Raw genomic sequence first — 22,985 nt, forward strand, 5'->3', positions numbered from 1 at the left:
TCATTGGAAGTAATGATAATAATTTCTACATCCAAAAGTAAAGCGCCCTTTTTTTAACTTAAAAAGATGAAGAGCTATGAAGACATGAGTGGTACCATTAAAACGAGCGACCTGTTGTGCTCCAGAATTTGTGTATCTGCATAGTCACCACCATTCCCAATGCACTTCTACCTTGAATTCAATGACACATCGCAGCTTGTGATGCACGTCCATGACTGGGGTTTTTTCTTAGAGTCTTACACTGTCAATATCTGCAACAGATAGATGAAACTTTTAGGTTATGAATGCATAAGATAAGTCATCATAACAATGCTATTTGCAGTTATCTCTGATCCATTCGGGCGGAATAAAAAATAAAAAACATTACTTCTGGGACGCCCTCATATAAATAAATGTATATATTCATAAATATTAATATTGTATCCGTGCCATCTATAATATAAATCTCACCTGTCTGTTTAAATGTATGTATGTATGTATGTATGTTTGCCTAAAACTTTCGACAGAGGTGACGGATTTTCACGAGATCAATATCGTTTTGAAGCTCGAGCCTTCGGACGGCAAATATAAAAAAGTGGCTAAAAACATTAATTTCTTCACGCTCAACTGGGCACTTTTTTTCAAGGAGGGATCGCTTTTTTCGCCGATATTTTCAAAAGTCATCCCCTCTTTTCGATTGACTAGCCTTAATTTAAACCGTGGCCACTTTCGGTTTGGTGATGGACGCAACGGCAAAAACGTCACCTTTTTTTTTAACATTCTTTTCCTCCTTCGCAGTATGGATTCGAACCTGCCTGCCTACTATCACTTTTTTTTCTGCTCAACACACAACTCCAAACACCCGGGCAACGCCAGGCACCCAGACTAGTAAAAAATAACAGTCAAGTATTTGTATCAATATATCATCACAAAAAGTTGGAAACATAGCTATTGATATACCTATCACTGAGTAACCTACATTAAGATGGAGATCAAAATAAAATAAGAGGGCATATATTTATATCTATTTATATAAAGTTGGGTGTATGTTTGTGAATATATTTATGTATTCCTATGTACAGTATTCCGCCTAAACTAATTAACCGATCTTTATGAAGTTTAGGACAGAGCCACTAGTTTTAAGGCTAAATTAAACTAAATATAGCCGACGTTAATGTCAGTTATATTTAGCTTAATTTAGCTTCATACAACAGGGGTTGGAAGCCTTTCCTGAAATTTCAGATATTTTCGATTTTTGTGAAATTGTAAGACTATGAATTAAACATCAATTTATAAATATTTCCTAAATATTGGCTAAATAAATAATCATGCTTATGTAATCATCAGTGTAAGATGTGATAATTACTGCTGGTAGGAGATTCAACCCCAATCACAAAGTCAATCTTGACTTTATATATATATATATATATATATATATATATATATCAGTGGCGACTCTAGTCTATTATTGCTACTCGTGCCCCCACTGCCCTCTGTCAACTTCAGTTCCCAACCCATGGTCCGTGGACCCAAAGTCATCATAATTGCTATTGCGTGACCCTCCATTGTATAGCACAGATTGCCTAACGTACCTTGCCAGTATAAGTTCATGATTGTCCTGATTAAACGTGAAAAGCAAGCAAGGCCAACAATAGAGTTTTTACTCAGATTTACTCGCACATAACCAGTCAATGTCATTAAACCAATTGGATTGGGACGAACGAGTTCTAACCTTATTCACCAATAAAGGAGTTGGGCGCGTAACTTTGACAATTTCTCGCTTCTCGGCTACATTTCTCTGACCAAACGATCTATTTTTTAATCCATTTTGAATAACATTGACCGAGTTATTGGTCGTGCCGGGCACGAGTGGCACTAGTCCCATCTCCGCCCCTGAGATATATATATATATATATATATATATATATATATATATATATATATATACTTGCAAAAAACAAAACAACAAGGAAAAAGATTACATCATATTTGTATTTTTTTTCAAACGTTACAATTGTTTCGACATCAACTAGACAATTTAAAACTTTATATTGTTCAAAAATTTTCGACGTTAGCATCTCATCAGACTTATTAAAAGAAATACAAGGTTAATATGTATCTGAACATGTTTTCCTCCTGTTATTAACGGTATCAAGCAGTGTGATCCGTTTCATCGCGTTTTGATAAAATCCTCTCATAAATGCTCGATTACAGAAATGCTAATCATGTTGCTTAATATTTCAGTCAATTTACCTGGTTTAATGTTTATTGATCTATGTACATTGCCACTGGCTAATAGATTTTAATATATTAAACCTCTTGGGAAAATTTTCTAATATAATTAAAATCCTGCCAAAATTATTTTATATACTAGACTTTTTAGAAATTTGATCAAAAGTTGGCGTGTTGGCATAGAATGAATGTTTTATGCCGACTTGATGGTTAAATTTGGACTTGTTTGTGCATTAAATACTAATCCCTAACAGTCCGCTGCATGTCAGCATAACAAAGGTCTATACCAAATTTCAGCTCGATTGGTGCAGAATTTTCTGGAAGAAAGCGAAACAGACAGACAGACCATGACAAATACAATATATATTAGATAGCTTGAAAATATACAAATAAAAAATATGAGTAAAAATAGTAATATGGAGATTAGAACTAGGAGCAGGGGTGCCCAGGGGTGTTCATTCATGCAGACAAACTGAGGCTGACTATGAGTATATTTAGGATATTTTTTTCTCCATGTAAAACAACCCTCAGAAACTAATACTTTGTTCATGGTAAAGTTTAAAGATTCTGTTTACTTATATTGATCGGACTATTGTTCTCATGTTGAGTGTTATCTGTACTACATTTCGGTCAGATTAGCCTTCGACCGTCCTCAGGCATGTTGGTTCGTTGGAGAAGAAAAGAGAAAAAATTTTTCTTTTCTTTTCGAAGCGACATGCCTGATGAAGGTCAAAGGCTAATCCGACTGAAATGTCGCACTAATGACATTCAAGATGAGAACAACAGTCCAATCAATACAAGTAATAAAACCAATCAGCCCTCATCTAAAAAAAATTCAGAACTTTAATTCCGTTTTGCTCTAAATTCTAAATGCCTATTGATTTCTATTGTTTTTCTGTCCCACCCTCGATTATTTACAGTCAACAACGACTGAGAGACACGGCATATAAACAGTCGATAGGCATTAGAAAAAAACAATAATTGGAATCAATTGTTAAAAAAAATTCTTTGTTAGGCTGAAATATGAAGTCTTATGTTCCTGTTTAAAATGTTGATTTTTCTTTTTTCTTTTTTTTTTTTTTACTTGGTGGTCACCTCTTATCAAGGCCTGGAGGTCACTCGAGGATAAGGGTTAATGAGTATAGACTAGTAATCATTAGTAGTGGGAATTTGGTAAATTGGATACTTAAGAGGACGGCCCATCAAGAACTTGTTTACATTGGTGTTTACATATTTAAAGTGTGTATTTCTCAATACAAAATGTATATTTCTCAATAGATTTTAACTCTCCTTTTTTTCTATTTTTTCTTTTCTTTCTAATTTCCCTTTCTCAAGTTCTCATCTGTTCAAATGGAAATATTTAAAAAAAAAAAATTAAACTTATTTCTAAGTAAATCTTTTGAAAAACAATGCTAAAACAAATGAGTTATACACCTATTGTATTTTTTTTTTACAATGGAATCATGAATTATCAAGTCCCGAAGGCCACTCGAGGATAAGGGGTTAATGAATGTAAGGTTGTCGTGTAATAATCACTAATGGTATAAATTGGGTATAATTTGATTATTTATGGGGACAACTCAACAAAAACTTGTTTACATTGGATTTGAAGGCTATCACGTTGTATCCAACCAGGAAGCAGGCCATCGGAACAGTGTTTCACAGGCGGGCAGTTCTAGAAAAGAAGATTTTTTCATGGAATCTGAGTTTAAATTTAGGCACAGATAGAGAGTGGGGGAAATCATATATATATATATTGTAGCTAGTCGAGTGGGTTTTATGAAAGTTTGGCAAGGGGGGCATAGATTGGAGTTCAGTCGAGTACTTGTGAAAATAGCGATAAAGGAGGGATAGGCTCACAACGTCCCTTTGTGGGGAAGAAGTTACAAAGAAAAAGAAAAGAGCATCATATACAAGGTTTTGAAACCAGTGCATGAAAGTATGCTTATGTTGGGTTTATAAGTGAGGGTATGAGTTTCATTGTGTTTTTTACATTTTTTAGATGCAGATTGATAATTCGTATTATTTGTGTTATTTAGACTACGGTTTCCATCTTGAATGTTTTTTAAAAACATTTTGACTGATATAATCTCTGATTTTCTTAAGGTGTATCTTGTCGAACTCAAGAATCTTTCTGTCGAACTTGGGAATCTGCAAAGAATTTTGAACGGAACCCTTTATTTAATCCCATTCTGTCAGGCATGACCAGGTAGAAGTCTTCAGTATCGTCTTTTTAAAAGCTCTAAAAATTCTAAATGTGTATTGATTTGCGTGTTTCCTGCTCCGCCGTTTATGTGCAGTCAATAATGACTGAAGACAAGAGTTATATAAATAGTCGATAGAAAAAAGGGAAACAAAAATTGAAATCAATTTTTCTTTTTTTGAAAAAATCCCATCTTAATTTGAAGGAAGCAATCTCAAGTCATAGAAAAATAAAATTAAGGACATATGAAACCAAATATTCTAAAGATATAAGCAGATACATCCTAATATTAAATGCTGCTGCCACAACTGAGGAGATTCCATTCAAAGAACTCTTTCCTGGTCTTTACTAAATCTCCATCTTGTCAAAGAAAAGCAATAACAAGCAAAAGGAGAGATCACTCTAAGCAGAAATCTTTTTATCCAGGGACAAGAGAAGACAACTTTACAGTCTTAACTAAGCTTAACATTTCTTTAAGTACAAAATCAACTTCGAAATCTAGTGAGTATGGGGGAAGGATGGATGGATGAATCATCTCTTCTTTTTTCGTACAGCTCCTTTCTCTCAAAAGAGATGTTTCTCGTCTCCCTCTACTCTATCGTTATCTTCATAGAAGGGGTTCAACTAAGCTCAAATCGTTAGTCCTACCTGTGGAATACATTACCGCAAGACTGCTTCCTTGCTGATTACAATTTGGTCATCTCCAAATCAAATGTCACCAATTCTTGTCACAAACATGAATAATCAAACACAGTTCATACAATTAATCAGTATGACAACACGTGGTCCTTCACTGACAAGTCACTGACTCCAAACACTGTGTGCTATGACTTCGTTCTCCATTATTCATCGTTCTTGTTTAGGCCTTGTTGTTGCCGTCATCTTTTTCATACTGGCGACTGTCGATGGGGACGCATGGGTCTATAAGTCGAAAAATAAAACACAACATAAGAAAGACACAAACGCTGATGTGCTGATTGGACTCTGGGTGTGTGGTCCTACATGTTAAGGTTCACAAATATATCCTGTCAAGTTCCTCTCCCCATCTCCCTCGAGAACCTCCAAGCAATCAATTGCCCTTGGCTGTATCCAAAATCTTACTGCCCACCTCGGAGTTCAGGCCTCAACTAACTGTCTGACTGATTCCCCCCCCCCATGCCATCAAGTGTTGTTCCTATTGTTCCCGGATTCACAGTAACCCTAACCCTCAAAATACCTAAATGCGCATTGTTCGATCCTTAGTGGATTGTTCTCTACCTATCGGCCATTCAGTCACACCTTGAATTTTAATCTACCCACAGGCTGTTATGCCTCATGGCACTCCCTAGCACCATAAAACTAAATATCTCTCTATCTATTGTTCAGTCCTTTTGCTATCGTCATCACACCGAATTTTAATCTACTCTTACCTCTCTTCGTCTATGTTAAGATCGAATTTCTGTCCATTACCTATTGATGAATCTATTTCCTACTTTGTTTTCCTACTTCCTTTCTTAATGGCTGCAGGTCGACCATAATATCACAGTACTCACAACTATTCTTTCTCATTAATCCTTATCCATGAGTAGCTGTCTGAAAGTACTGGCTTCCTGACCTAAAATGTACCAAACATTGCTGTTCTTTTTGTTTTCCTTTACCTTTGTAAAACTCAATCATGTTCTGTGAAGTCAAAAACAACAATATTTTCTCTACAAAACAACCAAACTAAACACAATGAATAAATATGTGAATATATATAAAAAAAGGTGAAGCGTAAAATCTTTTTCCCAAAAATTACTGGAATCACTATTAAAAACCCAAAATAGGTTGATATGCTGTAAAACAAAACAACCAAACCAAACTTCATGAATAAATTTTTAAAGATAAAATCTTTTTTTCTAAATTTCTAGAATCAAGATTTAAAAAAAAAATGGGTTGCCATGCCGTAAAACAAAATAACCAAACAAAACCGAGTAGCTTTTAGCCTTGATAAGTGTGGAAAAAAACTCCATTAATGTGTGGAGGTTTAGCGATGTAAATGCTATTTCAACCGACGGTCTTTTAGAGATTAGACGTAACTTAGAAAAATGGTTATAGAATACATAAATTGAAGTAAAGAAAGCAATACCGAAAATCTGAAAGAAGAGGAGAGAAAAGGAATGGAATCGAGGAGAAATATTAGTTTCCTTTGTGTCTTGAAAGCCAATATATTTAGTTGTGTCGACGAAAAAACGTGAGAGGTTGGTTGCTCTAAAAACCTTCCTTAAGCTAACTTCTTACCTTCTTACCAATTTCAAAATGAAGGAAAAAGTAATCTTTAGTTTGGGTAAATAAATGCCAGTGGAACATTTACTTTCACTGAAAGAATGTTTACAATAGAGGTTGGTAATTGTTTCAGAAAACGTGTTTATGAGTTTGTTTGTGTGTGTATATATATATATATATATATATATATATATATATATATATATATATATATATATATATGTAAGGAAGACGTGTGTGTGTGTGTATATATATATATATATATATATATATATATATATATATATATAATTTAGTGGAGATGGTAATTAATAAAAACTGAAGAAAGTGCTCAATACTGTTGTAGAGCAAATATGCGTTTTATTTTTATTACCGTATCTTTCTGTTAAGTTACATTATTGTTTTGGCTACTCGGCCGTTTTTTTTTTGTTTTTTTTGGACGTCTGTAGCGTCCTCAGACTTTTACAGAAAAAGTCTGAGGACGCTACAGACGGCCAAAAAAACGGCCGAGTAACCGAAACAATAATGTAACTTAACAGAAAGATACGGTAATAAAAAATAAAACGTGCGTATATATATATATATATATATATATATATATATATATATATATATATATATATATATATATGTGTGTGTGTGTAAGGAAGACATTTTTTATAACATGAATAGGTTAGCCAAATTAATCATGAGTAGATAACTAGATCAAATATTTAGAACAATTTTTGTTCTTGTGATTAAGAGAGTGGTGCTTGATCAACATTGCTGGGGAGCCATTATTGTAGGGTGGTGGTGTTTTATCGACACTCAAGGATAAGGGTTATTGAGTGTACAGTAATCATTAGGACAATATCGTAGTAATCATTAGTAGTGGAAATTTGGAAAATTGGATTACTTAAGGGGAGGGTTTATCAAGAATTTGTTTATGTTGGACTTGAAGACAACCAAGTTGTAGTCAGCTGGGAAACAGGCAAGCGGAAGAGCGTTCCACAGGCGTTCAGTTCTAAGAAAGAAACTTTGTTCATGGAATTTTGATTTGTTTTTATTTAGGCACTGATCAAGTGTGGAAAAAGTTAATGACAGTGGTTTCAGCTAGATGGGTATTTTTCATGAAAGATTGGCGAGAGGAGGGGGGCAGACATTGGAGCTCAGACGAGCACTTGCCATGGAAATAATGATAAAACAAAGACAGGCTCGCAACGTTTCTTCTGTGGAAAAGAGGTTGCAAGGAAGAAGTATATTTTGTACTCTGTCAAGGCAGGATAAGCTGCTTCTAGCAGCTCCTGCCCAGATGTGGCAGCAGTACACCATCCTTGGACGTACCTTGCTTTTATATAGATAGAGAATTGCATCAGCAGTGAGATATCTACTGGAGTGGTAGAAGGATCCCACCATTTTTCCAGCAACCTTGGCAACAGATTCGATGTACGTGTTCCATTTCAAATCAGGAGTAAAGGTCAAGCCCAGAATTTCGTCAAAGCATTGAGCCTCCCCAAGACGAAAGCCTTAATGAAATATGCTCTGACAAACTCGTAGTATTTGTTGCCCCTCGACGTAAATGTCACTGATTAACCATACAATGTGCAGAATCTCACTTCTATGTAGATGTTCTTAGATGCCGGAAAGCCTTTTACTCTAAAATTTGCACTGCTAGATTTTGGAATTCCCTCCCTGTTTCCTCCTTTCCCCGAAGACATTTTATTGTAACATGAGCAGACATTTTATTGTAACATGAACAGACACCTTGCTACTCACTGGCCTACAAAGTGCCGCAATAGACATAGTCCCAAATTATAGCTTTTTATATTCAAGTGGCAATATGCTTTGTTGGAGTCGAATAAAGAGGAATATATATATATATATATATATATATATATATATATATATATATATATATATATAATGGGTAAGAAATTCCAACGAAAGAAAGATGTATATTTAAATAAGGGGGTGGTCACCAACAATGTGTATTTTTTAACATTATTTTATTATTCCGTGTCTTGGTTTTTCATTGAGAATTATGTTTAGATCATTGTAGTAATGTTTTTAATGATTTATAAACATTATTACAATGATCTAAACAAACCAATAAAAGAAAACACACACACACACACCTTACCCTAAAGGAAAAGGAAAAAAACAAGCAGAAAGAGAGAATGACTACAGTCGAGGTCAGCGGCCTCGACAAGCCCAATAAAAGAGTAATAAAAATTGAACATGCCAATGAATAATAGACACTTACACGCCTCCACCCCTTGGAAACACTTCAAATGAACTACGAAAATGCCATTTTTACATCTCCAACACATTTGAAAATAATTTCTGACAAGGACGCTTCACAGAACGTCTGAAACGCGTAAAAACGATTTCAATGATTTAAAAACATTATTACAATGATCCAAACATAATTCTCAATGAAAAACCAAGAGACGGAATAATAAAATAATGTTAAAAAATACACATTGTTGGTGACTACTCCCTTATTTAAATATACATCTTTCTGTTGTTGGAATTTCTTAACCCATTTTATATATATATATATATATATATATATATATATATACACTTGTGCCCGATATTATTCATACCCCCCTTGAAAATTGAGTTTATTAGGTGTAACTTTTGTAAGAATTTATTGTTTACGTCCATATTGATACATATTCTTAATAAACCTCTTCTGATCATTTTCGTCATTTTAAAATCTCGGGATACTTGTAATAAAAGAAATATACAGCTATTTATAAAATCTGCAATGTTCAAAAATAATCATACCCCCTTATTTTTTCAGTATTAATCGAGTTTCTGACTGTTTGTTTTCTGTTTGATTCTTATTTTGAATGCTTTTATACAACCTTTGATTAATTTCATTTCGTTTTTTGCATTTTTCAGAAATTAAAATGATATCAACTGAAAACCAATAAAAGAATAAAAATTATTAGAATGAGGAAGAAAAAAGAGCTTAGTAATGATCTTAGGACTAAAATTGTGAATTCACATAAGGATGGTTTAGGTTACAAGTCAATTTCCAAGAAATTTGAGGTCCCTACAGCAACAGTACAGAGCATCATCAAAAAATTCCAGAGCCACCACACAACAAACAACTTGATTGGTAGAGGAAGGAAAAGGAAACTGTCTGCTAGAGCCACCAGGAATATTGTAAGAAGTGTTAATGCAAATCCAACCACCACTAATAAGGACATTTTAGAAAATCTGGAGTCTTCTGGCATAAAAATATCAAGGCAAACATTGCAAAGGACTCTGCATGAAAATGGTCTGAAAGGAAGAAGACCAAGAAGGACTCCATTGCACACCGGAAAACACCTTGCAGCACGTCTAAAGTTTGCTAGGACCCATGTGAATTCTCCAGAGTCCGTTTTCTCAAGTATTTTGTGGACTGACGAAACAAAAATTGAATTGTTTGGCCATATGGATGCTTCTTACGTTTGAAGGAAGAAAGGAGAAGCTTACAACCCAAAGAACACCATACCCACGGTGAAACATGGTGGTGGTAGCCTAATGTTTTGGGGCTCCTTTTCGGCTAGTGGTCCAGGTAGTTTGGTCAAGATAGATGGAACCATGAAGAAGGAGCAATATTTGGAGATACTCCAGAAAAACATTAGACAGGATGCGGAGAAGCTCCATTTAGGACCAAACTGGGTCCTTCAACAGGATAATGATCCAAAACATACTGCCAAAATAGTCAAGAAATGGTTTGAGGATAATCAAATTAATGTTTTGGAATGGCCTAGCCAGAGTCCCGACCTGAACCCTATCGAAAACCTCTGGCACATATTGAAAACTGAGGTTAAAAAGCGGAAACCTAGAAATTTGAGGGATTTGGAGAACTACTGCATTGAAGAATGGTCAAAAATCAGTGTTGATACTTGTAAAAACCTTGTTGATAAATATCCCAAACGGTTACAGGCAGTTATTAAGAATAAAGGGCATGCTATTGACTATTAGTAAGAGAGGTATGAATAATTTTGAACTAGTGCCATTATTGTTTTTCTTTGTATAATGTTTCAAACTTGCATAATTTATTTATTTGTTGAGTTTAAATTAAATGCTTATGCTTGATTTATTGTTTGAAATCCCTTTAATATTGTCTACCTTCTGGTTTGAGCAATATTCTTATAGAAATCTCAAAGATCCGAGGGGTATGAATAATATCGGGCACAAGTGTATATATATATATATATATATATATATATTATAGTTTTGCAATAACCAAGACAACGATATATATTTTTTTTTTTTTTTTTTTTTTACACAGTGATCACCACTTATCAAGGCCCGGAAGCCACTCAGGGATATATAACAGGTTTATCATATGATCTATTTTTTCAGTGTTACAATCGTTTCTTAACTATTTGGACAAGCTTAAACATTATTTTGTGAAAAGATATTCCAAAATGGCTAATCATCAGACACAAAAGACAACTGTAATATAAAAATATACACAATTTCTTATTTTACTAATACAAGCAGCAAACACACCTCTCCTTCCTTCATTTTATCGATAAATTTATATACTGGATTATTAATACTGATAATCATTGAACCTAATTAACTGGGTCAATTAATATTGACTTTGGTTTAATTGGAGTATACATATTAATGGAATTTTATACGTAAATATGGGCTAAAAATTATATATAAATTTTAGGCATTCAATAAATTTAAAAATTTATGCCGTGAAATGTTTAAATTTCAAATCAAAAGATTTTTATTATTTATGTAAGACAAAGAATACATTTGAAATATTATAACTACTTATCCTATAGGATTTTGGTCCTGGATATGACCTTAAACTATATCCAGTGGCGAGGCCCTAGCTTGCGGGCTTTGGGGAGTGTGGAGCCACCCTTTAATTACCACTGCTCTCAGGTCCACTCTGACCTGGAGTGGTACTACCTGTTAGGGTCCCAACTATGGGTTAAATAGAAACCGACTTGAAAACAACAAATATATTCTATTAAAAATTTTTTCTTCAAAATTTTTGAATTCGGCATTAAATAACCCGAAAAGGGTTGATATGCCGTAAAACAAAAAAGCAACCAACCAACCTATAGGATTTCAATGTCTACCATCTCCTCAGAGGAGAAAATATAAGCAAATAATTCATGAAAAGGATATAAAAATTCACATCCAAATTGCATGGTAAAATCCGAAGTGAATGTCTTTGATAGCAGTGAGGTGGGTTGGTGGGTTGTTTTTGTTTTACGGCATATCAACCTTTTTCAGGTTATTTAATGCCGAATCTAGTTATTTTGAGGAACGATTTTTAATGGAGTATATTTTTTTTTTTAAGTAAGATTCTATTTAACCCATAGTTGGGACCCTAACAGGTAGTACCACTCCGGGTCAGAGTGGACCTGGGAGCAATAATAATTAAAAGGTGGCTCCACACTCCCCAAGGCCCGCAAGGTGGGGCTTCACCATCGGATATAGTTTTAGGTCATATCCAGGACCAGCAGTGAGGTAAAGTGATCCAAACTGTATTTTCAGTAATCCACATCAATTTTAAAATTTATTGAATGACTAAAATTTGATTTATTTGCTCTATCTTGTATATCGAGCAATTTTTATTAAGGTGGGATAATACTTATAGAATATTACTGCCAATAATATTTTGTAAAACTTATAATCACAGGTTTCCATACTAGTTCATTGTTAGATAATCTTATTCTGAATTATATATATATATATATATATATATATATTTACTTCAACTTATAATATAAGCTGACTGCAACATGGTCGTCTTCAAGTCCAACATAAACAAGTTCTTGATGAGCAGTTCTCCTTAAGTAATCCAATTTTCCAAATTGACACTATCAACGATTACTATGATATTGTCGTATTGACTACTATACACTCTGTAACCTTTATCCTCGATTAGCCTCTTGGCCTTGATAAGTGATGACTCTTTTGTAAAAAAAGAAAAAAAAAAACTCTCTGAAATTTAAAACCAGATGTTATGACTATGAAATTACATTCAATAACAAAAATTGCTGAATAAAAACAAAAAATTCGTTGATTGATATAATAATTACGTGAATGAGTTTGTGCTACGAAACAGATACTGTCAAGAATCATAAATGTCAACTGAATTAAAGGAATAAATTGTAAGATTGTCAAAATCATGAAATTTGGAATATAGACTTTTGTCATTCATTCATTATATGCTCTGTAATTACATTGAGCTCTTTAAATAAGGATTGCTATATATAAAAAGGAAATATGAGTAAATAAGGAATATGATAACAAATAAATATTATATCGTCAATGTTGTTGATAATGTTTGCCTGTTACATGGATTTCATGTGTCATGCAATCTTCTAAAAGGAAAAAAACATTTTCATTTATGTTGAACACTTAGAAAATAACACGATAAAAATGTCCGGAAAAAAGTAAATTATTGAACTGTTAACAAATCAAAGTTTTCAATGTTGGATTTTGCATTTCATGTCGCATGCAATCTGCTCCCAAGAATAAATTACACTTTTACAATTTGTACATGTACGTATGTATATATATATATATACACATGCGGGTATAGATAGGTGTATATGCATCTATATATACAAAGGAATGTGTGTATTCACAGGTATATAAACGCAATGTGTGCATAGATGTATATATTTGTACGCCTTTATGTATATGCATGTATGCATATTTATAAATATATATACTAGCAAAAGTACCCGTCGTTGACTGGGTTCAAAAGCAGCCTACAGAAAATGGACTCTGATTTATGAAAGTTTGATAGGTTATGAAAAGGAAGGGTTGTAAAGAGATAGCTTCGAATTTGGGGGTATCAAAACCAAAGCAAAATATGATGAACGTAAAAATAAAATAGATAAATCCCATAATTTATTATACCATACCTGTTCACACTGAAACACTTATCACAATATTCTGTGGATCTATATTAAAAAACCTCGTTAAACTTTGTGACATATTTCCATTCTATGGAGGTCAGGCGCGAACGAACACTCCATAATTTTATTATACCATATTTCTTCAAACTGAAACATAATTATCAAAGTATACTTACGCAGATATATATATGAAAAGTCTTTATTAAAGTTTGTGCCTATTTCCATTCTATGGAGGCCAGGTGCGATCGCAGGCCCCACAATTTTATTATACCATCTCTATTTAAATTAAAACATACTTATCAAAATATTATTATGTACATCTATATCAAAAACACTTGTAAACGAAACTTTTTTTTTTTTTAATTTTTAAATTTTTTATTTCCATACTTTGTGGACCAGGCGCGTACGCAGACCCCCACCATTTTAATGAATCATCATTATACCAGATCAAACATACCCATTCCTGTGTCTCGATACATCTTCTATCATTATATGTAATCAGTTTTCTACAATAGTCAACCATATAGGAGCCTATTCGTGACCAGACACACACACAGACGTTCAGCTTTATATTATATATATATATATATATATATATATATATATATATATATATATATATATATATATATATATATATAGTACAGGCTTATATATTTGATAAAAAGGCGTCAGTCGCTTTCTGTTCGTGTATGATCCATTATTTTTCTGACTGGTAAACCAATGCTCTTATGTATACAACATAGTTGTGAGCATTTTCGACTCTCACGTGTCTACTTCAGTCACATGATCGATGATAGGAAAACAAAATAAAATGTAAGATAGAATAAACAATGATTTACGGAGGATTTGCAAAAAATTGGGGAAACTGTCTGTTATAAATGTATATCTACTACTAATCAAGATTTGGTATGGGAAACTATAGTGCTGAAGCTATATTTGAAGCCGGAAGTATAGCGTAGCTTCTATAGATGAAGCCGGAAGTATATCGTTGCTTCTATAGATGAAGCCGGAAGTATATCGTTGCTTCTATAGATGAAGCCGGAAGTATATCGTTGCTTCTATATTTGAAGCCGGAAGTATATCGTTGCTTCTATATTTGAAGCCGGAAGTATATCGTTGCTTCTATAGATGAAGCCGGAAGTATATCGTTGCTTCTATAGGTGAAGCCGGAAGTATATCGTTGCTTCTATAGGTGAAGCCGGAAGTATATCGTTGCTTCTATAGGTGAAGCCGGAAGTATATCGTTGCTTCTATAGATGAAGCCGGAAGTATATCGTTGCTTCTATAGGTGAAGCCGGAAGTATAGCGTTGCTTCTATAAATGAAGCCGGAAGTATATCGTTGCTTCTATAGGTGAAGCCGGAAGTATATCGTTGCTTCTATAGGTGAAGCCGGAAGTATAGCATTGCTTCTATAGGTGAAGCCGGAAGTATATCGTTGCTTCTATAGGTGAAGCCGGAAGTATATCGTTGCTTCTATAGATGAAGCCGGAAGTATATCGTTGCTTCTATAGGTGAAGCTGGAAGTATAGCGTAGCTTCTATAGATGAAGCCGGAAGTATATCGTTGCTTCTATAGGTGAAGCCGGAAGTATATCGTTGCTTCTATAGGTGAAGCCGGAAGTATATCGTTGCTTCTATAGGTGAAGCCGGAAGTATAGCATTGCTTCTATAGGTGAAGCCGGAAGTATAGCATTGCTTCTATAGATGAAGCCGGAAGTATATCGTTGCTTCTATAGGTGAAGCCGGAAGTATAGCATTGCTTCTATAGGTGAAGCCGGAAGTATAGCGTTGCTTCTATAGATGAAGCCGGAAGTATAGCGTTGCTTCTATAGGTGGAGCCGGAAGTATAGCATTGCTTCTATAGGTGGAGCCGGAAGTATAGCATTGCTTCTATAGGTGGAGCCGGAAGTATAGCATTGCTTCTATAGGTGGAGCCGGAAGTATAGCATTGCTTCTATAGGTGGAGCCGGAAGTATAGCATTGCTTCTATAGGTGGAGCCGGAAGTATAGCGTTGCTTCTATAGGTGAAGCCCGAAGTGTAGGCTTGCTTTTATAGCCGATTCGCCTCCTTCCTTGAAGCTTGCATTTACAAATATCTGTAGACTTAGAACTAACTTAGCCGATGTAGAATCATTTCTCTTATCAAACTCTTCGAATATCTTAGCGCTAAGTGAAACTGACTTGTACTCTTCTATTCCACTCTAACCACTTTAACATGCCTGGTGATCTTGCACTTGGTCGTAAGGACACTGACAGACACATGCACGGGCTTGGGGTCTATATTTGTAACACCCTCCCCATGACTAGGGAATCAAAACTAGAATCAGATGACCAGGTCTCTATGTGCTTTAGACTAACTTTACAACATAGCGTTAGCTACTTATATTTTCTTTATCGCCTTCCCTCTATCCAGGATAGTACTCTAATCAATCATGCCTCTGATAGCATAGATGTAGCACTGTTCCGTGAAACTAGGGCCCAAATACATGTATTTGATTACTTTAATGCCCACCACAGTAATTGGCTTAGCTTCTCTAACTACACAGACACAGCTGGTAGCATCATCCATAACTTTTCTATATCCCATTCCTTGACACAGACAGAAACGTTCCTGAACTGCCTCTCAGATTGTCAGGACCAGCTAACCTCACTTCTGGACCTATTTCTGACAACAGTTTCTGAAAATTATGTAACAAATGCCCGTTGCCCACTCGGGGATGCTGATCATGCTGTGATAATGATAGACATCACTCTAAACTCTCGACCCCAAGTTGAAGAGCCATTGCTCAAAACACCAAAGTACTACAATAAGGCTAACTGAGATGCCATCAGAGACCGCTTAAGAGATGCCCTATGGGGAAATATGTTTTTTCTTCTTGCAGAACAGTGCACAAATGAGACCACTGAATGGTTCAAAGCGGCAATTGAAGCACATGTTCTCACAAGGAAGTTCTATAGCAAACTCCACTCTCTCCAATGGTTTACTTCTACTTGTGCAGCTGCCATTGCTCAAAGGAGGCATGTATACCGCAGATTTATCTAAGTCGAGTGCAAACGGACAAAAGTTTATAGAAGCAATAAGTAATTGTAAGAAAGAAATAGCAACAGCTTAGAGAAAATATATCGAAACGACCAGAAAATGCATTGAAGTGCAGAAATTAGGAACGTGATTACTGGAAAATCTACAACAGTGTAGTAAATAATGGGCAATCAACAATTCCCCCACTATCACACAATCATGAGGTATTTTGCACAGCAACTGAAAAAGCTGAGATGCTTGCCCGTCAATTTGCCTAAAACTATATTTTGAACTCAGCAAATACTCCCTCTCTTATTTTCCTTTGCGGACAGAAACCACACTAGATGATCTTAAAATCACCCATTCTCAAGTACATGGTATGAAAAACCTAGATACCTCAAAAGCATGTAAACCTGATCTCATCCCGGCTGTACTATAAAAGAAATGCTTCGCTGAGGTTGTTCCAGCTTTCTCCAAACATTTCAACAAGTGCCTTAATGAATATTGCTTCCATGACTTCTGGAAAACTGATTTTGTGCTAACAATTTACAAGAATTCTGGCGAAAAAATGATCCGTTAAATTATCGCCCCATTGGCCTCCTCCCTCTTTTTGAAAAAATATTTCAGTTCATAATTTATCGAGTTCTAGTCCACCACCTTACAGTTGCTAAACTTTTGTCTGATCAACAATATGGATTTAGTCAAGCCCGTTCTACTGCAGATATCTTGACTGCAGTCTCTAAATGTATATACTATGCACTGGATAAGGCAGAGGAACGTAAGGCTTTTGACAGGGTATGGTACGATAGTCTTCTCATTAAGATCTATGGTATTACTGGATGAATACTTAACATAGTAAAATCCTTCTTAAATAAAAGATTAATCCAGGTTGTCCTCGATGGTCGTCTGTCAAAACAATATTATGTAAATGTGGGTGTACTTCAGGGGTCGATCCTTGGACCTTTATTATTCCTGATATTCATAAATGAGCTCTCTGATAAAATAGTCTCTGAGATGGGTATATTTGCTGATGATACCACGCTCTATAGCAGGCACGAGGGGAAAACGAATAAATGTATACCCAAGACAATGGCGGAAACGCTAGTGGAAGACCTCCAGTCTGTAGTGGAATAGGGACAAAAATGGATGTTAGTGTTTAATGCTGCTAAGACTAAGGTCATTTCCTTTCATAATTACAAGAAACCTTCTGAACCATCAGTAGCTATGGCTAATGATACATTACCTGAAAGTACTTTGTTCAAACTCCTTGGCTTTATGTTCAGTGAACATGAGTTGGAACAGATACATCAAGGGCATTGCTACGGTTGCTGCGAGAGAGACGGGCTCTCTCTACAATGCTAGAAAGTGTTCTATACCTCTACAGGGCCATCATTCGGTCATGTATGGAATATTGTTGTCACATTTGGCCTGGTGCATCTGCTACTAGTCTTTCACTCTTGGACAGGGTTCAAAAGAGAGTCACCAACTTAATAAGTCCTGAACTATCAGCTAAGCTTCAACTTCTGTCCAATCGACGAAATTTTGCATAACTTTGCCTGTTCTACAAGTATTTTAATGGTAGATGCTCCGACAAACTACAAGCACTTGTGGCCGCTCGGTGTAAATACCCCCGACAAACCCAAGAAGCAGCAAAGTTTCACCCCTACACAGTAGAGATCCCCAGATGTCAGAAAGCCTTCTACTATAATAGTTTCTTCCTCAGAACTGCTAGACTTTGGAATTCTCTTTTGGGTTTCTGCTTCCCCAATTGACATGCAGAGTGTAATGTAAACATACATTTTGTTGCTCAACTCCCTACTTAGTATCTCTGCAATTTATATCTCAGATAGTAAACCCCTACATTAAAGTGGCACTGTGTCTTGCTAGGGGTGAAAATGTAAGAAAAAAAAAAGGTGAAGCCAGAAATATAGCGTTGCAAGAACTGTGATACCAGGGTTGGAAAGAGAAGTGCGTACACCCGAGAAGGGGCGCTAACCTGCAAAAAGTGCCTGGAAAATTCCATCAACATTTTTTTTTTTTCGTTTTTGTTCATGAAAAACCCTACACCAATATTAATTTTCGCCACTTTCTCTAGATAGCCATAAATGGATGCTAAAATTTAAGAACTAAAATATTTAGAGCAAGAATGTCGCAAAGATTGATGAGATAAAGCAAATCAGCAGATGTAGCTTTATTGACGCTGATGGATTTAGAGGAGGAGGTAAACCATGTAATATATGGAGTCAGTTAAGGATAACCTTAGGAAGTTGAGATTATGAGCAGGCCTTGCACAAGATCGAGTGGCTTGGAGAATAGCCAATAGACAACCCCATCCAACCCATACTAGCATGGAAACGAATGTTAAATGATGATCATGATGACAGGGTCTACTTAGACCTGATTCGGAATCTGCACATCATTTAAGAAGACTGCCTTTACCTGAAAAGAAAGCTTTGCTATGTAAAGTGCTTGGATTATCCTATTATTACTCTCAAGTTCTCTGACAAGATTAGATCTTTAATTCCTTCATTTAAGAATCGGTAATATCTTATGCTCGTTTGTTGAAGATACCCTTCTGAGATCGGAAATAGATGGCATTGCAATCACGCTGATTCAAGCAAATTGTCTATTAGCATTCTTTTCATGGACGCTGGCAACAACAGAATAATAGAACAAAAAAACGAAAAGTAGAAACGGATAATTAAGGCTATCAAAAAGTGGTCACAGTATTTAGCATCACAACAGGTCGTAATAAGCCCATATCGTTCAGTAGAGAATTATTTAGCTACCGTGAAAATATCTTTTTGTCATGGCATGGCACTCTAACATTTCGGAGTAGCTTCAAAGAAGGAGATAACGTCACTATTTGATTTGGCAGCTATTTGTGATCATTCATTTTCTCCAGAGAATTATTTTGTTGAGCTAAGGGAACCATTATGCTGTATAAAAGAGTGAAAATTTATATTTTATGTATAAAAATTAATTCGTTTCGACTTCCACAAAAACATGTAAAGAAAAAAATTGAAAAGTCAGTCGAGTTGGTTTCAAATGAAACAAATATCCATTCTAAATTTCAGTTGAATAACAATGCATTTTGGAGTCAATTTTACTGCGTTGTTTTGTGTGTGTGCGCTTATATATATATATATATATATATATATATATATATATATATATATATATATATATACACACACATATTTATTTTATATATATATATATATACACACACATTTATTTTATATATATATATATACACACACATTTATTTTATATATATATATATATACACACACACAATGGCATTTTGCATTATATATATACACACATTTATTTTATATATATATACACATTTATTTTATATATATATATATATATATATATATACACACATTTATTTTATATATATATACACATTTATTTTATATATATATATATATATATATACACATTTATTTTATATATATATACACATTTATTTTATATATATATATATATATACACATTTATTTTATATATATATATATATATACACATTTATTTTATATATATATATATACACATTTATTTTATATATATATATATACACACACACATTTATTTTATATATATATATATATATATATATATATATATATGCATTTATTTTATATATACATACATTTATTTTATATATATATATATATATATATATATATATATATATATATATATGCATTTATATATATATATATATATATATATATATATATATATATATATATATATATATATATATATATATAGTTGAGCACTTTGTAAATATATTTTCACCCGATGCGTATTTAAGCAATTAAGCGAAGCCCACTATTTTTTTGTAAACAAATGATGGTTTGAACACTTTTTGCAACGGGCGGGCGTGGATTTAATAAACATTCGAGGAGAAATATTTACAGCACTGATTCGTAGCCTGATGGTTAGAGCTGTCGACTGTCAACACGACAGTTGTAGGTTCGATCCACGGCTGGGGAAAGGTGTTTATCTAGCTGCACTGATGAGTTTTGATACAACGAACCAATGCTGTATATGGATGACAAAATATATAATATATATATTTTTTTGTCATCTATATACAGCATTGTTTCGTTGTATCACAACTCATCAGTGCGGCTAGAACTACAAAATGAATTGTCATACTACTGAAACATAATATGGATATTATTTTTTTATTTTAGTCAGCGTGATGGATACCATATGTCGTGTAGTAGGGGGCTCATTTTTAAGGATGAGGGAGAGTTTATATTGGGGCACATATATAATGGGACTTATGTAATACAGACATAACTATAGTGATGATGAGGGAGAGAAGACATTTATATTACAGTTCTTTTAACACATTAGAGGAGGAGGAGGAGTTCACTTATGATGATGGTGGGGAGGACAAATACTACTTGGAAAAGTGTGTACAATGTTCATTATAAGATGATAAACACAATTACCTTTCGTTCATGATGAAAATGACATAAGACAACAATTACAACATAATGATGACTTCTTTATTCATTTGATCGGCCGGTCGATGACGTCAGGAATTTAAACTTGGATCTACATGGTCAAATCTTCTACCCTTCGCCTCTAAGGGACTCTCACTCCAACTGTCGACTTTCAACTCTGTCTGATCAACTCTCTGACTCTCTTCAACTCAACTAACTACCTCTTAGATCCTATATTGAGAATCTCCCTTTGTCTATGACGTCAGAAGTGTGTTTTCAAACGTGACTAATTTTCACGTGGTTTTAACATATGTTTGTCCAAAACACACTTTTGGCAAACAAAAGAATCCTCAATTATACTCTAACCTATTTTTTAACATTATTTTTTTAATTTGCACTGTTCATTCTTTTAGCTAACATTTTTAATATTCCGATTTCTAAAAGAATGGACAATCAACTCTTTTTCCGATATAAACAATGTTTAACTATTCTAATAGAATTTAACAATAGACTGAATTTCTAACATTCCATTTCTTAACCTTGCTTACAAGGTTCGATTCTAGGTTTATCCTAATTTCATTTTCACTTATCTAATATTCTTCTTATTTACATGGAAAGGGGACAACCCTTTTCCATGTAACACATAGACTAGAATTATTCTGAAATTATAGATTCCATACGTATGAATATTACCAATACAGAGTTCACATCTGACATAATTGTCCCAACGAATGTCATATTTTATCAAAGTTCTTTCTTTTCAAAAAATGCTTCAACACTCCAAGAATGATTTTTTTTATATAGTACGTTTAATTGGTTCATCTAAAATGTAAAGAAAAGTATGCATGTGCATATATATATATATATATATATATATATATATATATATATATATATATATATATATATATATATATATATATATGTGTGTGTGTGTGCCAGTGGATGTGAGGAAACTTCTCAATCTATATACTCAACGAATTTTTATCTACAGGCTTGAAATTTTGTATATAGAATAATCTGACGTGATGAAAACTTTTTTCATCCGGACAAAGGGTAGCTAAGAGCTCACAATTTAACAAATGGTCCTTGGGAGTCATCGTTTTGTTTGTCAACTGTTTCACACATGCGCACGAACAACCGTAAAACATGATAGCTTTTTTATGTTATGAATAAGTAAGTTTGACAACACATTTTGGAGATTGTGTGAAGCTAGCCTAATGGTTATCGTACTTTACTTGCTATTTTTAGGTTTTGGTTTCGCTCTCAGCTCGAGTATTGTTTTTAATCACAAGAATTGAACTGTTGAAAAAAAACATAATAGTCGCATGTACATGTTTCAGTTTGTTTCCGTTTTTTTTTTTTATTTCACTTTTTGCAAGGAATTTTAAGCTGTGTTCAATACCGAGCAACGCCGGGTATATATTCTAGTATATATATTTAATCAGGATTTTTTTTAATCCTTTTGTTATGTTAACAATATAGATTTTTTTAATCATTTTGTTATGTTAACAATATAGATTTTTTTAATCATTTTGTTATGTTAACAATATATTTTATTATTTATTTTTCAGAAAAATATGAGGTGCAAACCAACATTTAGGGAAGCAGGTATACGGAATTACAGAGAGGTACGTACATTTGATACATATTTTTACTGACTCTGTAACCCCCGAGAAAGTAAAGTGTAAAAAAAAAACAAAAAACAATACGTCCAAATAAAAAATGGTCGACTTTCTAAGAAAAACACCGGATCTCCAAGGCGGAGACGTTAACCTTAATATCGTTTAAAAAATCAACAACAAAAACTACGTAAAAACGATAAAAAACTAAACAGTAAATTGTCTATGGCATCATAGCGTAATGGGTTAGGGCGCTGGACTGAAATATATAAGGTTCGGGGTTCGAATCCAAACAACAGTCAAGCTACGCTGAAGAGGAGTTGGGCT

General features: G+C 34.0%; 1 protein-coding gene across 1 annotated transcript in view; it reads left to right on the plus strand.

Moving 5' to 3' along the window:
* LOC145263137 (diacylglycerol kinase zeta-like) overlaps positions 1–22,985 on the plus strand; it is a 1,403,365-nt gene that overhangs the window by 785,915 nt on the left and 594,465 nt on the right. Inside the window, exon 5 of the mRNA XM_080120103.1 lies at positions 22,611–22,667. Within this exon, the coding sequence (XP_079976229.1) occupies positions 22,611–22,667 (57 nt within the window). The remainder of the gene's footprint in view (positions 1–22,610; positions 22,668–22,985) is intronic.

This window comes from Euprymna scolopes, chromosome 38, assembly GCF_053919585.1.
Source record: "Euprymna scolopes isolate OS-2025 chromosome 38, ASM5391958v1, whole genome shotgun sequence".
Taxonomy (NCBI): Eukaryota; Metazoa; Mollusca; class Cephalopoda; order Sepiida; family Sepiolidae; genus Euprymna; species Euprymna scolopes.